Below are 18,343 nucleotides of genomic sequence, written 5' to 3'. Positions count from 1 at the left end.
GTACTGCCTGACTGTTCCTCATGCCGGTGACACATAAAAGCACCCACTACACTCTCGGGGTGGTTGGCGTTAGGAAAAGCATCCAGCTGTCGAAACTCTGCCAGATCAGAAAGGAGCCTGGTGCAGCCATTTCGTTCACCAGTCCTAAGTCAAATCGTCCAACCCATGCTAGCTTGGAAGGCGGATGTTAAGTGATGATGATGATGATATAAAGCACACAGCATAAAATGTAAACTGGTTAATATTAGGAGAATACATCCAAAGCAACCAAAACAAATCAGAGTGGAACCTGGTGCAGCATTATGGCTTGCCAGCTCATGTCAAACTGTCCCACCCATGACAGCATATAAAGAAAAGCTATCGCTGAAGGATGATGATGATGAAAATGACGACAATGATGAAAGTTAATAGCCAAAACCCATTTCAGTTTAATTCAGTTTTTATTCATTATTCCCGTTTCTTTATTCTCTAATAACAAATTCCTCAAAACTCCAGCATGACCATCTTCAGAAATCAAAGTCTTTGCTGAATTTGATGTTGACATTGATGAAATTGAAGTTGATAACATGAAATTTGAAGAGATAAAAAAAATCCCTGTCTCTTTGTAGAAAAACTAGAAGTAATTTTAGGCATGTTGTAAAAAATTTTAATACCTATATAGTCACACATGTGTGTGTATACTCATATGTCTACTGAAGTGGGATTCTTTTGAGAATGATTTACCACAGATATGGCTTCTCCCCTGTATGAATACGCTGGTGTCTTGTTAAGACACCTCTTTCAGAAAATGATTTGTCACAGATATCACAATGATAGGGTTTCTCTCCTGTATGAACACGCTTGTGTCTAGTCAAGTCACTGTTTGCAGTGAATGATTTACCACAGATATCACACTGATATGGCTTCTCCCCTGTATGAATATGCTGGTGTCTTGTTAAGACACCTCTTTCAGAAAATGATTTGTCACAGATATCACAATGATAGGGTTTCTCTCCTGTATGAACACGCTTGTGTCTAGTCAAGTCACTGTTTGCAGTGAATGATTTACCACAGATATCACACTGATATGGCTTCTCCCCTGTATGAATACGATGATGTCTTGTTAAGACACCTCTTTCAGAAAATGATTTGTCACAGATATCACAATGATAGGGTTTCTCTCCTGTATGAACACGCTTGTGTCTAGTCAAGTCACTGTTTGCAGTGAATGATTTACCACAGATATCACACTGATATGGCTTCTCCCCTGTATGAATACGATGATGTCTTGTTAAGACACCTCTTTCAGAAAATGATTTGTCACAGATATCACAATGATAGGGTTTCTCTCCTGTATGAACACGCTTGTGTCTAGTCAAGTCACTGTTTGCAGTGAATGATTTACCACAGATATCACACTGATATGGCTTCTCCCCTGTATGAATACGATGATGTCTTGTTAAGACACCTCTTTCAGAAAATGATTTGTCACAGATATCACAATGATAGGGTTTCTCTCCTGTATGAACACGCTTGTGTCTAGTCAAGTCACTGTTTGCAGTGAATGATTTACCACAGATATCACACTGATATGGCTTCTCCCCTGTATGAATATGCTGGTGTCTTGTTAAGACACCTCTTTCAGAAAATGATTTGTCACAGATATCACAATGATAGGGTTTCTCTCCTGTATGAACACGCTTGTGTCTAGTCAAGTCACTGTTTGCAGTGAATGATTTACCACAGATATCACACTGATATGGCTTCTCCCCTGTATGAATACGCTGGTGTCTTGTTAAGACACCTCAAAGGCTTTGTTGTGTTGATATATTTCCATATTCAGGTTCATATTCATGAGTTCGAAGTTGATAACATCAAATTTGAAGTGATAAAAAAAAACGCCTTTTAGCAGAGGAAAATAGAAGTTATTATTGTCGTGTTGTAATAAATTTCAATACTGGTACAATTACAGTTGTGCGTGAATACTCACGTGTACTGAAGTGGCCATTTTGAAAGAATTATTCATCACAGATATCACAGTGATGTGGTTTTTTCCCCTCAGTATGTATATGTTTATGATTAGTCAAGTGAGTATTATAAGAGAATGATTAACCACAGATATCTCAAGGATATAATTCCTTTCCTGTATGAACACGCTTGTGTTTAGTCAAGTGGCTACTACAAGAGAATGTTTTAGCACAGATGTCACAATGATATAGCTTCTCGCTTGTATGAGTATATTTGTGAATAGTTAAAGTGGTGTTTTCAGAAAATGATTTACCACAGCTATTACAATGATATGGCTTCTCTCCTGTATGAATACGTTTATGTTTAGACATGTGGCTATTTTCAGAAAATGATTTACCACAGATATTGCAATGATATGGTTTTTCACCCGTATGAATGCGTTTGTGACTAGTTAAAGTGTAATTTTTAGAAAATGATTTACCAGAAATATCACAGTGATATGGCTTCTCTCCAGTCTGAATACGTTTATGATTAGTCAATAGACTATTACAAGAGAAGGATTTACCACAGATAACACGATAGGGTTTCTCTCCTGTGTGAACGCGCTTGTGTTTAGTTAAGCCATAGTGATCTATCCTGTATGAATGTGCTTGTGTTTAGTCAAGTCACTGTTTGCAGAGAATGATATACCACAGATATTACAATAATATGCCTTCTCTCCTGTATGAATACGCTTGTGACTAGTTACACTGCCACTTTCGGAAAATGATTTACCACAGATATCACACTGATATGGTTTCTCACCTGTGTGAATACGTCTGTGACTAGTTAAAGTGCTATTTTTAGAAAAAGATTTCCCACAGGTATTACAATGATATGGCATCTCTCCCATATGTATATATTTGTGACTAGTGAAAGCGCTATTGAGAGAAAAAGACTTGCCACAGATATCACAACGATATGGTTTCTCTCCTGTATGAACACGCTTGTGTTTAGTGAAAGTGCTATTTTCAGAAAATGATTTACCACAGATATCACACTGATATGGTTTTTCCCCAGTATGAATGCGTTTGTGAATCGACAAGTTACCGTTTGCAGAGAATGATTTGCCACAGATATCACAATGATATGGCTTTTCACCATTATGAACACGTTTGTGTCTAGTTAAAGCATTAATTTGAGAAAATGATTTATCACATAAATCGCAGGGATACGGTTTTTCACCAGTATGAATACGTCTATGAGTAGTCAACTGACTATTACAAGAGAATGATTTACCACAGGTATTGCACTGATATGGCTTCTCTCCTGTATGTGTACGTTTGTGAACAGACACGTGACTTCTCCGAGAAAATAATTTTCCACAAATATCACAACGATAGGGTTTCTCTCCTGTATGAACGCGCTTGTGTTTAGTAAAATGACTGTTTGCAGTGAATGATTTGCCACAGATATCACAATGATATGGCCTCTCTCCTGTATGTGTACGCTTATGAACAGTTAAATTGCAATTTTCAGAAAATGATTTACCACAAATATCACACTGATATGGCTTCTCTCCAGTATGAATACGTTTATGACTAGTCAATTGACTATTACAAGAGAATGAATTACCGCAGATATCACACTGATATGGCTTTTCACCATTATGAATACATCTGTGAATGGTCAAGTGAGTTCTTCGAGAGAATGATTTTCCACAGACATCACAGAAATATGGTTTCTCTCTGGTATCAGGATTTTTAGATTTTATTAAATTATTCATTCTGAGAGAATAGTTTGTCATATATATCACAAAGATATTGTTTTTTTCTCTTTTCTATGAATATGTTTGTGTTCAGTTCAGTTAGTATTGTCAGGGAATAATTTAATGCTATGTTTTTCAGCTGTGATCTTACTTAATATCTGAATTAGCAGGTGAAAACTGTCAGGTCCTTCGTAAAGTTATCCAAACTTGTAAAGCAATCACCTCCTCTACATTCCAGACAGTAAAGACAAGAAAAATATTTTGCTGTTGTTTGTCATAGATTATATCAATATAAAAAGGTTGATGTATTGATGAATGCTCCTTATAAATATATTGTCTTCCTTTAGTTGACGAAAGTCCATAAAAATATCAAAAGTCACATCTGAACGACAAGATTTCTTTTACGTCAACATGATCTGATATTCTGAAAGAGGAAAAGAAACAGTGAGATAAAGAGAATAGTTAAGTGACATAATAATTCAACATTGCAAATTTTACAACATCAATACTGTCATCCGTTTAATGTCAATGTTCGCAAGGGTCGGAGTTCATTGAAGCGTTGAAAGACTGGCATACCTACACAACTTTTACTCTTTTACTTGTTACAGACATTTGAGGGTGGCCATGCTGGAGCACCGCCTTACAGTCAAGCAAATCGACCAAAGACTTATTGTTTGGAAGCCTAGTACTTATTCTATTGGTTGCTTTTTCTGAACCGCTATGTTACGGGCACGTAAACACACCAGCATCGGTTGTCAAGCGATGTTGGGGAGACAAACACAGACACACAAACATAAGTATACAAAGGGCTTCTTTCAGTTTCTGTCTATGAAATCCACTCACAAGGCTTAGTTCGGCCCTACGCCTACCTTCCTCATACCTTTCAGGAAAATCCCTTTTTTTATATCTAAGACAAGTGAGCATATTTTTTCAATCTTTCTATGCATTTTCACAGATTGCAGTAACTTCGAAGGGTTCACAGAATTCCATTATTTACTGGCAGAATCATTAGCATACTGCACAAAATGCTTAACAGCATTTCGTCCGTCTTTACTCTAACACTTCAAAGTCCTCCGAGGTCGACTTTGCCTTTCGAGATCGATAAAATAAGAACAGTACTGGGGTCCATGGAACCGACTTACGCCCTTCTACCAAATTTCAGGACTTGTGCCTAAAGTACCAAAGATTATTATTATTTTTTACGCACACTGAAAAAAATGAAACACAGAGTCGATCTCCACAGTAAGTCTTGGGGGATATTTTCGGTTTGAACGGCAGTTTTTTTCTAGCGGTGTCATATGAAATTGTCACCTATAATTATGACCCAAGTATCGATCTATTGCATTTCAATCTCTTTTAGGGTTAGGGGTGAGGGGAAGGGTATCTTTTTCTTCAGAAATGTAAATAAACCCAATGTTTATAAACGAGGGACATATTCATACGGCAGAATGTTTTCACCTCAATAACCGTCATTGATTGGTTGAAATTGCAGAAATTGAAGAAAAAAAAACAACAAATATCTTACAAACTATAGAATTTTCTCAAGAAAGCCAAGAGAAAAAGATGTTTTATAAACACATTCTACAAGTATACGAAGTTTAAAAGTGTTTAGTTACGTGGAAAATGTTTTTAAAAACTGCCGTTCAAACCGAAAAGATCCCAGAGTCGATCTCGACAGTAAGTCTTGGGTTTAAATACAGCCGAGGTTCACTTTGCCGTTCATCCCTTTCAGGAAATTCTGGGGCCCGTGTCATCGACTCCCGCTCGCCCTGGGCCGAAATTTTAAACCACCATTACGATTATTAATATAACCTTAAAGCAAATCTTCATCAACTTACCGTTTTATCAATGCCTCATTAACAACGGGACAGAATTAATTAATGTGGAATTCTTCAATCGGTTTCTTCTCATTTTCCTAAATAATTATGCCACATTACATTCATTTTTACCAACTAATTTACTTTATATCACATGTATCAGTCGGTCATAGTATTTTATAAACAAATCAACATTTCAGTTTGGAAATTATTAATTAAGACGAACAAATATATTTTCCTAATTATTGTCAGGTTCCCGCTTGGAAAAATAATTACTGTAACATCGAGAGGTTCACAGAATTCTATTATTTACCTTATTATTAGTAGTATTATCAACACTATTACAGCCTTAAAGCAAATCTTTGTCAACTTACCGTATTCACAAATAAACAGCGACTCAGTGATCGGTAATTAACCTCCCTAATTAACTTCCCCAATTAGCTACTTTGGCCTCGAGGTTGATGTCTTGTACAAGTTGTGTCCCTTGATATGATTGTATTTCCTCAATTCTCCAATAGAGAGCGGTACTGACTCGTTGGATTCGTTCCGGTGTTTTTTTAACTTTGTCCCTTTCTGTCAATAACTCCATCGTCAAGTTTTTTTAAAATTCTCACCAGATTAATTTAACAAAGTATATTTGTATATTCTAGGATCTTTTCGGTTTGACCGGCAGTTTTCTAAATTAATTTCCACGTAACTAAACACTTTTAAACTTCGTATACTGGTAGAATGTGTTTATAAAACATCTTTTTCTCTTGGCTTTCTTGAGAAAATTCTATAGTTTGTAAGATATTTGTTGTTTTTTTCTTCAATTTCAACCAATCAATGACGTCTACTAAGGTGAAAACATTCTGTGCCGTATGAATATGTTCCTCGTTTAAGAAACAGATTGGGTTTATTTACATTTTGGAAGAAAAAGATACCCTTCCCCCCACCCCTAACCCTAAAAGAGATTGAAATGCAATAGATCCATAGTAGGGTCATAATTATGGGTGACAATTTCATATGACACTGCTAGAAAAAACTGCCGGTCAAACGGAAAAGATCGGAAGTCCCTTCTCTGCAGAGCAACTCACTAAGTAGCCAGCTGTGAGGTTCCTGTCTATAGTCCGTCTGTTATAAATTTATGGCCAGTGCCCTACACAAGCATTCAGGGTCTTCACCCACACCTCGTCTTCGAACTGTACAGACACCATGCTGAGATGTCTCCCTTTTCACTAGAATATGGCTCTTTTCGAGGCAGACTCTTCGGTTTGCCCTAACCTGGACGGTATGTTGTACCAGAAGACTACCTCCATTGTCTTCTGGCAATTTTGGCAGCACTTTCCATCCTGATCTCTCTCCATATAGCCATCTGCTCTGGATCACAGTCGACCATTGAGGGGTATACATTTTCCCAATAGTTCATGATGTCAATGGCTACTCTATTCCAGCCTCCTTCCACCCGAACATGGAAGATGCCAGCACCGTCCATGTCGGTGACACATAAAAGCATCAACAAATCGGGGCTGTTTGCCAGCCTCATGCAGCCCCTGTGCCGGTAGCACTAAAAAACACCCACTTCACTCACGGAGTCGTTGGCGTTAGGAAGGGCATCCAGCTGTAGAAACACTGCCAGATCAGACTGGAGCCTGGTGCAGCCTCCTGGCTTCCCATAGCCCAGTCGAACCATCCAACACATGCTAGCATGGAAAACGGACAGTAAACGATGATGATGATTTCTTTCATACTAATATCTGAGCTGTATTGATTATGGATAGTTTGATATTAATTTTAGTCCCGAATATTTAAAATTCCATACTCCCTTATTTGGTTAGTTTTTTCCTGTTAAATACAACCAACCCCACCCGATTGTTTACTTTGTATATGGGAATTCAAAATTAGCTCCTTTATACTAATCTATAGAGAGAATGTAACCCTTTCTCTTTCTCTTTTACTTGCTTCAGTCGTTTGACTGCGGCCATGCTGGAGCACCGCCTTTTAGCCAAGCAAATCGACCCCAGGACTTATTCTTTGTAAGTCTAGTACTTATCCTATCGGTCTCTTTTGCCAAACCGCTAAGTAACGTGGACGTAAACACTTCAGCATCGGTTGTCAAGCAATGTTGGGGAGACAAACACACACATATATATATATACGACAGGCTTCTTTCAGTTTCTGTCTACCAAATCCACTCACAAGGCTTTGGTCGGCCTGAAGCTATAGCAGAAGACACTTGTCGAAGGTGCCACGCTGTGGGACTGAATCCGGAACTGTGTGGTTGGTAAGCAAGCTACTTACCACACAGCCACTCCTGCACCTTATTGACTTTTTTTATATTTATCAATCCCCAACTGAGACCCTTCAGTTTTGTTTTAAATAGACATGATTCTAAGAACAGTTACACATCATTAAATAATGGGGACAAAAACACACCAGCATCAGTTGTCAAACAATGTTAGGGGAACAAACACAAACACACACATATACCAGACTGAACCCGGAACCATGTGGTTAGTTAACAAGTTTCTTACCACACAGCCACTCCTGCGCCTAAATTATTAATTAATTTATTTATTTATTTAATATACATCTAAATAAAGTCTTATACTCATTAAGTAATTTTTATTAAAAACCTTAATGTTAAGTACAAGCTATAAATATTGGAATTAAAAATAGGAAAAGCTATTCTGGGTCTTCTCATTTCAGCCATATATAGAAGCTGCCTCCTGTATATACATTCATATATATGTATGTATGTATACACACAGAGAAAGAGAGAGAGAGAGATGCACATAGCTCAGTGGTTAGAATGCTGGGTTCACAATCATTAAGTAGTGAGTTCAATTCCTGGACCAGGCTGTGTGTTGTGTTCTTGAGCAAGACACTTTATTTCATGGTGGTCCAGTTCACTCACCTCTAGAAATGAGCTGCAACATCACTGGTGCCAAGCTGCATTGGCTTTTGGCCTTCACTTGGATGACATTGGTGGCCTGTAGAGGGGAGACTGATTACAAATACCTTGGGTCATACAGTCATTACACATAGCTCTTTATATATATACTAGCAGTATAGCCCAGCATTGCTCGGGCTTGTTTTCTTTATGACCCTTTAAAATTGGAATTTTTGAAAAGTAAAAAATTTGCATTATGTAGCTTGTTATCCTCTTTAAGTGAACATTTTTCTGGTTGAAATACACTGAATAATGACGACACAGCAGTCAAAAAATCGTAATAAATAGGGATTTTCATAGAGAAAAAGCACCTTTGTGATGTAAATAAGTTTTGGTGTTAACATGGTCCGATTTTAATTTTTTCTTCTACGGAAGGGAGAGTAAGCCTTCTTCTATCATACTCTCAAGTTTGGTCAACTTGTGCGACAGGGTCTCAGAGGAGATGGTGTTAGTTGAAGGCTACCAAACCTGCCATACACAGACAACTTCAGCTTTATATATATATATAATTCTCATTTTTTTTTGTTTTTGCATCTCTCTTCCCTTGCCTATTCACTCTAAGGCCACGAAGTTGGTCTGCTTGGTGGGAGGCGATTTAGTCTACTCTACTGCAGATCACACAACTTCGCCACCACAAACATAAATATCTTCATTGTTTAATTCCTGAGCAAGTGTCAAGTTATCTATTTAATAGTTTCTCCCATTGTCCGAAGTTGCTGGTCAAATAACTTTTCACCCATCACACGAATTTCAGTACCAGAGGAACTGTTTTTACTGCCCTGTCACGATGTGTTAAACAATTTTCTTTGTCTTCTTATCATTTGTACATATATATATATGTATATTTGACAGGTCTGGCGAACCAGACTCCAATCTGATCTGGCAGAGTTTCTACAGCTGGTTGGTGTTAGGAAGGGCATCCAGCTGTAGAAACTCTGCCAGATCAGATTGGAGTCTGGTTTGCCAGACCTCAGTCAAATCGTCCAACCCATGCTAGCATGGAAAGCGGACGTTAATTGATGATGATGATTTGGTAGATTAACAGTAATTCAAAATTTTCCATGACTACATTTCTGATGAGATAGATTACGATCACAATACTTTTTAGATGGTATAGAATACGATTACATACGAATTTGTTGTCACAATTTTTTTCGGAGAAGTTTGAGTCCAGAAGAATTTCGGGTAAATTTTGATATTTTCACCCACAAGATTTTCATAAAGACAAACAAAAAAACTCAGATTTTTTGCATAGATTCAAGTACCCTAACCTCACAATATGCTGCAAACTCCTTATTTTTGCTTGGAAAAAGCGTGGCGTACCACCTTCCCCTCGGTATCATTGGCAATATATATATTTTTTCATAGGATGATGATGATGATGATATATGTATGTACACATATATGTGTGAGTGTCCATACGCACACAGAATAAACTCTATTAGGAGAATACATCCAAAGAAACCCAAACAAATCAGACTGGAACCTAGTGCAGCATCATGGGTTGCCAGCTCATGTCACACTGTGCAACCCATGCCAGTAAAGAAAAAAATTTTCACTAAAGGATGATGATGATAACAGCGACAATGATGAAAACACATAGACAAAATCAACTTCAGTGTAACCTTTTATTCATTATTCCCATTTCTTTATTCTCTCAAAACAAATTGCTCAAAAATCCAGAGCAATCATCTTCAGAAATCAAAGACATTGTTGATATACTTCCATATATATACATAACATTCATGAATTTGATGCTGACATTATTGAAATTGAAGTCGACAACATCATATTTGAAGAGATAAAAATAGCCATAATTGTTGTAATAAAGATTAATACTGAATGGTTGCACTTTTGTGTGAAGACTCACATGTGTACATAAATGGCGTTTTAGAGAGAATGATTGACCATAGATATCACAGTGATATGGTTTTTCCCCAGTATGAATATGCTTATAATTAGTCAAGTCACCATTGTATGAGAACGATTTACCACACATATCACAATGATATGGTTTATATCCTGCACTGGTGTTTAGTTAGGACACCACTTTCAGAGAATGATTTACCACAGATATCACAATGATATGTTTCAATCCCGCACTGGTGTTTAGTTAGGACACGACTTTCAGAGAATGATTTACCACAGATATCACAATGATATGTTTCAATCCCACACTGGTGTTTAGTTAGTACACCACTTTCAGAGAATGATTTACCACAGATATCACAATGATATGGTTTCTATCTTGCACTGGTGTTTAGTTAGGACACCACTTTCAGAGAATGATTTACCACAGATATCACAATGATATGGTTTCTATCCTGCACTGGTGTTTAGTTAGTACACCACTTTCAGAGAATGATTTACCACAGATATCACAATGATATGTTTATATCCCGCACTGGTGTTTAGTTAGGACACCACTTTCAGAGAATGATTTACCACAGATATCACAATGATATGGTTTCTATCCCGCACTGGTGTTTAGTTAGGACACGACTTTCAGAGAATGATTTACCACAGATATCACAATGATATGTTTCAATCCCACACTGGTGTTTAGTTAGTACACCACTTTCAGAGAATGATTTACCACAGATATCACAATGATATGGTTTCTATCTTGCACTGGTGTTTAGTTAGGACACCACTTTCAGAGAATGATTTACCACAGATATCACAATGATATGGTTTCTATCCTGCACTGGTGTTTAGTTAGTACACCACTTTCAGAGAATGATTTACCACAGATATCACAATGATATCGTTTCTATCCTGCACTGGTGTTTAGTTAGTACACCACTTTCAGAGAATGATTTACCACAGATATCACAATGATATGGTTTCTATCCTGCACTGGCGTTTAGTTAGGACACCACTTTCAGAGAATGATTTACCACAGATATCACAATGATATGGTTTCTATCCTGCACTGGTGTTTAGTTAGTACACCACTTTCAGAGAATGATTTACCACAAATATCACAATGATATGGTTTCTATCCTGCACTGGCGTTTAGTTAGGACACGACTTTCAGAGAATGATTTACCACAAATATCACAATGATAGGGTTTCTATCCTGCACTGGCGTTCAGTTAGGACACCACTTTCAGAGAATGATTTACCACAGATGTCACGATATGGTTTTTTCCCCACTATGAATGCGTTTATGTCTACAGAATTGACTACTGCAAGAGAATGATTTACCACAGATATCACAATGATATGGCTTTTCCCCTGTATGAACACGTTTATGGACAGTCAAGTCACGATTACAAGAAAATGATTTACCACAAATATCACAATGATATGGCTTCTCTCCTGTATGAATGCGTTTGTGTTTAGTTAAAGTACCATTTTCAGAGAATGATTTACCACAGATATCACAATGATATGGTTTTTCCCCTGTATGAATGCGTTTATGATCAGACAAGTGGCTACTACGAGAGAATGATTTATCACAGATATCACAATGATATGGTTTCTCTCCAGTGTGAACGCGCCAGTGTCTAGTTAAGCCATTACTTTGAGAGAATGTTTTACCACAGATATCACAATGATGTGGTTTCTCTCCTGTATGAACACGCTTATGGTTATTCAAGTTACCACTTTCAATGAATGATTTGCCACAGATCTTACAATGAAATGGCTTCTTTCCTGTATGAATGCGTTTGTGTTTAGTGAAAGTACCATTTTCAGAGAATGATTTACCACAGATATCACAATGATGAGGTTTCTCTCCTGTATGAATGCGTTTATGATTAGACAAGTGGCCACTACGAGAGAATGATTTACCACAGATATCACAATGATATGGCTTTTCTCCTGTATGAATACGTTTATGTTGAGTTAAAGTGCTATTTAGAGAAAATGATTCACCACAAATATCACAATGATATGTTTTCTCTCCTGTATGAACACGCTTGTGCTTATTCAAGTTACCACTTTCAATGAATGATTTGCCGCAGATCTTACAATGAAATGGCTTCTTTCCTGTATGAATATGTTTGTGTTTAGTGAAACTACCATTTTCAGAGAATGATTTACCACAGATATCACAATGATATGGTTTTTCCCCTGTATGAATGCGTTTATGATCAGACAAGTGGCCACTATGAGAGAATGACTTACCACAGATATCACAATGATATGGTTTCTCTCCTGTGTGAATGCGTTTGTGTTTAGTTAAACTGCCATTTTCAGAGAATGATTTACCACAGATATCACAATGATATGGTTTCTCTCCTGTGTGAACGCGCCGGTGTTTAGTTAAGCCATTACTTCGAGAGAATGTTTTACCACAGATATTACAATGATATGGCTTTTCTCCTGTATGAAGACGTTTGTGAATAGTCAAGTGATTTCTTTGAGAGAATGATTTTCCACAAACATCACATTGATATGGTTTCTCTCTTGTATCAGGGTTTTTAGGTTCAGTTAAATTATTCATTATGACAGGATAATTTGTCATATATATCACAATAATATTGTTTTTTTCTTTTCTATGAATATGTTTGTGTCCATTTGCATTACTTTTTTTAGAGAATAATTCAATGTTAATCTTTCTTTCATATGTGATCTTACTTAATACCTAAATCAACAGGTGAAAACTGTCAACTCGTTTGTAAAGTTATCCAAACTTGTAAAGCAATCACCTCCTCTACATTCCAGACAAGAAAAATATTCTGCTGTTGTTTGTCATAGATTATATTTATATAGAAACGTTGATGTATAGATGAATGCTCCTTATAAATATATCGTCTTCCTTTAGTTGATAAAAATATCTAAGGCACATCTGAACGAAGTAATTTCTTTCATGTCAACATGATGTGATATTCTGAAATATAAAAAGAAACAGTAAGATAAAGAGGATAGTTAAGTGACATAGTAATTCAACATTGTAAATATTACAACATGAACACTGTCAGTCATTTAATGTCAATGTTTTCAGGGGTCAGAGTTCATTGAGGCGTTGAAACATTGGTATACCCACACAAGTTTACTACACACTTCACTTTTACCTTTCAGAAAAATGGTTGATTTAAGACTTCATGTTGCCCAACCGGAATCCCCTTTTCTGGACCAGCTCGCTAGCTATCCAGCAGTGAAGGTCCCTGTCTTCATGCTGTCTACGATGAGCCCATGGTCAGTGCCCTACACATCATTAGGATCTTTTCACTTTGACCGGCAGATTTTAAAAATATTTTCTAAGCAACTGAAAAATTTTAAACTTCGTATACTGGTAGAATGTGTTTATAAAACATCTTTTTCTCTTGGCTTTCTTGAGAAAATTCTGTTGTTTAATTTCTTGCATTTCGGCAATTTCAACCAATCAAAGACATCTAATGAGGTGAAAACGATTTCTGCCGTAAGATTTACTGGCGGCGTCTTATTATAATGTCCCTGTTTTTTATGAGAAAAAAGATACCCTGTGGCCATAAACTGAGGGGTCACTCGTAAACAGAGCTGGATAACAAAACCGTTCCCTATTTAGTGTCCACCCATAATTATGATCCTAGTATTGATCTATTGCATATCAATCTGTTTTAGGGTTGGGGAAAGGGTATCTTGTTTTCTTCAGAAATGTAAATAAACCCAATCTGTTTCTTAAACGAATATATAATATGTAACAGGGACATTTTCATATAACGCCGCCAGAAATCGTTTTCACCTCAATAGACGTCATTAATTGGTTGAAATTGCTGAAATGCAAGAAATTAAACAAACATGTTACAAACTACAGAATTTTCTCAAGAAAGCTAAGAGAAAAAGATGTTTTTTAAGCACATTCTACCAGTATACGAAGTTTAAAATGTTTTAGTTACATAGAAATTATTTTTAAAATCTGCCGGTCAAAGTGAAAAGATCGCATCATTACTCTCAAAGTTCAAATCACATCAAGGTCCCCTTTCATCATTTCCAGATAGAAAAAATAAGAAGCAATCAAGTACTAGGGTCCATGTAATTCACTTATGCCCTCCCGCCAATTTTCAAGTCAAAAGAACAAAAGGTTATTGTTTTAATTATCAAATGATTACTATTATCATCATCATCATTATTATTTTCTTCACACGGAATGGAATGAAATACAAAGCCAACCTCGGCGGAAAGTCCTGAGTTCAAATACGGATGAGATCGACTTTGTCTTTCATCTCTTTCGGGAAAAAAACCGGGACCCATGCAATCGACTTATCGCTCGTATTAAAGATTGCTGACCCTGGGCCACTTTTGAAATCATCATCATCATTACTATTATTAATATAACATTAGAGTAAATCTTTATCAACTTACCGTTTTATCAATGCCTCATAAACAACAGGATAACATATATTAATGTGGAATTCTTCAATCGGACTCCTCACATTTTACTAATTAATTACGCTGTTTTATTCTCACTTTACCAATTAATTTCAGCTCTATCACATGTATCAGTCGGTCATAGTATTTTATAAGCATCAAATCAACATTTCAATTTGGAAGTCATTAATTAAGACGAGCAATTATAATTTCCTAATGCTGACAGGTTCCCGCTTCGAAATTATTACAGTGACAGCGAGAGGTTTACATAATTCTATTATTTATATTGCTATTCGTAGTATTATTATCACCATTACAGCGTTAAAGTGAATCTTTGTAAACTTACCGTGTTCGGATATAAAATGCGAGTCCAGCGATCGCTAATTAAATGCACTAATTAATAAACGAAGGGAACTGTGTTGTAGAGGTTACTTCCCTTGGTATGATTGCATTTCTCTAATTCTCCAATAGATGGCTCTGCTGACTTGTTGGTTCCGCTCCAGTGATTTTCTTTGTCCCATTCTGTCAATAAATTACCTTCGAGTTTTTCCAAAATTACACCAGATTATTTTAATGAAGTCTACTCCTTTTCCAGCACATAAGTTAACTGCGTTGTTGACCCCGTAAAGAGGATACCATCTTTAACCTGTTGCTTCCTCACGGAACATCCTTTAATGGTCCTCCTTGTCCCTTCCTGATGTCACTTTCTCTCCTTTCCGGTCATTTTCCATCTCTATACATCACCCTAAGGATCTTTTCGGTTTGACCGGCAGTTTTTTCTAGCGGTGTCATATGAAATTGTCACCCATAATTATGACCCTAGTATCGATCTATTGCATTTCTATCTGTTTTAGGGTTAGGGGTGGGGGAAGGGCACCTTTTTTTCTTGAGAAACGTAAATAAACCCAATCTGTTTCTTAAACGAGGGATGAGAGAGGTGGAGGTGAAAGTTTGTAAGAGTAGTAGTGGGACGAAAAAGTAATAATGTATAAGAGTAGTAGGGGAAGGAAAAAGTGATAGAATATAACAAGGAGGAGGAGGAGGAGGAGCTAGGAAGTAGTAGCATGAAGGGGAGGAGAGAATTACTTAGGTAAAAGACAAACTAAGAGACGGAGATGTAATCAGAGAGTAATGGTTTGAGGGATATTTACATAGTGACTGAGAGAGGTGGATGCGAAAGTCTAAGAGTAGTAGTAGGACAAGAAAGTATTAGAAGGAGGAGGAACTACGAAGGAGTAGAGTGAAAGGAAAGAGGAGGGAAAACAGAAGAAAGATAGACTGAGAGACAGGGTAACACTATTAAAGAGTGACAGTTAGAGAGATACTTACTCAGTGATATAGAGATGTGGATGTGAAAGACTAAAGAATGGGCAATCGAATGAGGGTATTATGAAATAGGGAGGAGGAAGAAAGCAATATAGAACGAGAGAGAGGGAGGAGAGTGAAAGAGTAGTAGTTAGAGAAGCAATTACGTGTTTAGCCCTTGGTAAATCCTGTCTTGATATATTTATTTTAACGTCGTTCCAGTTGTGACCACCCTATGCTGTTTTCAGATATATTATACCTAGGTATGACTCTAAACGACGTAACTTCGGTATAGGTACCGGATACATTTCAAGAAAGTGGGTTTTTTTCATATATATGGGGGGTTAGCGTTACGGTTAGGATTAGGGTTTGTGTTAGGGTTAGCGTTTGGGGTGGGAGGAAAGGGTTTCTGTTACCTTCAGAAATGTAAAGAAAGCCACTTACGGTACCTATACCGAAGGATCGCACTAGACTACTTCCGGCAGTGGGACCCTCCGGCCCTGGTTTCAGGGTTTGAGGAATGTGGAACCACCTCAAGCTACTATTGTTCCTATGTCCTACTCTGGCCCGGAGTGGTAGCACCCGTAAGGGTCCCTTTGCCTTTCATCCTTTCGGGGTCGATAAATTAAGTACCAGTTACGCACTGGGGTCGATGTAATCGACTTAATACCTATGTCTGTCCTTGTTTGTCCCCTCTGTGTTTAGCCCCTTGTGGGTAATAAAGAAATAGGTAACTAGCACGCCTCACCTGCGACTGTGGTGGGGGATCGGTAGAATGCAGTCCCCGTATTCCCTGCATGGCGTATGAAACGACTAGAAGGGACTGGGAACCAACTCCTAGTAATTCTGTTTTCTAGAAAGACAAGGACTGTATTACCGGAAGGGGCGAAAGTAAAGAATACGTACCCCCGATGTTTAGGGTTACGGTTTTTGTTACGCCGAAAACGGGCGATATTTTTTATGACGGAAGGCTATGATTTTAAGAAAATTTGGACCTTTTCGGTTTGAACGGTAGTTTTTAAAAATAATTTCCACGTAACTAAACACTTTTAAACTTCGTATACTGGTAGAATGTGTTTATAAAACATCTTTTTCTCTTGGCTTTATTGTGCAAATTCTATAGTTTGTAAGATATTTGTTTGTATTTTTTCTTCAAGTTCTGCAATTTCAACCAATCAATGGCGTCTATTGAGGTGAAAACATTCTGTGCCGTATGAATATGTCCCTCGTTTAAGAAACACATTGAGTTTATTTACATTTGTGAAGAAAAAAATATACCCTTCCCCCCAGCCCTAACCTCAACCTTAAACAGATTGAAATGCAATAGATCGATACTAGGGTCATAATTATGGGTAACAATTTCATATGACACCGCTAGAAAAAACTGCCGTTCAAACCGAAGAGATCCTAAAATGGAAATCGAAGGAGGGTCCATAGGCAAAAATATGTATGAGAGCCACTGAGGTAAAGGAAGATTTGGCTGTTATTTCTAGCGGGTCGAGAGACCATGTAAAGGTTTCGCGTGTGTGCTGTTCCCATGGGGACAAAAAGTCACGAAGTCCGGCATATCTGGCAATAAAGGCATTCGATTGGTTAAAATTACATATTTTGTAATGCTTGTAACTTTTTTTTTTATTATTATCTAGAAAAAAGAAAACAAATATGATTTTCGTTTTCAACGTGGGAAACTACATATAAATTACATTTAAAAAAAAAATAATATGGTAAAAATTTCAAAATCTTGCAGTGTTTCGAAGAAATTTAACAAGATTTGCTGCTCATACTCGCTATTTGAAGCGGCCATGCAGAGAATAGAAGGCGGAGGAGTCGAAAGATACACAGAGAGAGAGAGAGAGAGAGAGAGAGAGAGACGAAAGAGTAACAGTAAGAGGTACTGCTATATAGTGAGAGTGAGAGAAGCATTCCAGCAGTAAAGGATAGAGAGGGAGCAAAGACAGAGAAAGAAAGAGTAGCAGCTAGCGTCATATTACATAAGGATTATGAGAGGTCGAGTAAAGAGACACCATATAGCAGTAGGAGGAGAGTATTGTATTAAAGGGGGGAGGAAAGAATAATATTGAAGAGAGAGAGAATTAAAGAGTAGCAGTTAGAGGAACGTGCTGTTAGTGTCATAGTGAGGAAGAGAGAAAAGAAGGACGGAGAAAGAGAGAGAGAATGAAAGAGTAGCAGTTAGAGGAAGATTACATAAGAACTATGACAGGGTGAATGAGAAAGAATGAAAATACAAGCGGAGTGGCAGGAGTGGTATTACATTCAAGAAGGAAAAGGAGGGTA

The 18,343-nt window shown here is 37.3% G+C and overlaps 1 protein-coding gene across 1 annotated transcript; it reads right to left on the bottom strand.

Moving 5' to 3' along the window:
• Positions 1-435: 435 nt before the first annotated feature.
• On the bottom strand, positions 436-12,158 carry LOC115225092 (zinc finger protein 271-like; the record flags this gene model as incomplete). The annotated part of the gene is made up of 3 exons (XM_036513853.1): positions 436-1,770; positions 2,137-2,306; positions 11,952-12,158. Coding segments are annotated over 3 exons (1,428 nt in total), but the record flags the coding sequence as incomplete, so codon positions are not given.
• Between the last annotated feature and the right edge of the window lie 6,185 nt (positions 12,159-18,343).

This window comes from Octopus sinensis, linkage group LG27 (assembly GCF_006345805.1).
Source record: "Octopus sinensis linkage group LG27, ASM634580v1, whole genome shotgun sequence".
Classification (NCBI taxonomy): domain Eukaryota; kingdom Metazoa; phylum Mollusca; class Cephalopoda; order Octopoda; family Octopodidae; genus Octopus; species Octopus sinensis.
The sequence above is the reverse complement of the archived record's forward strand: the minus strand, read 5'-3'. Positions and strand labels throughout refer to the sequence as shown.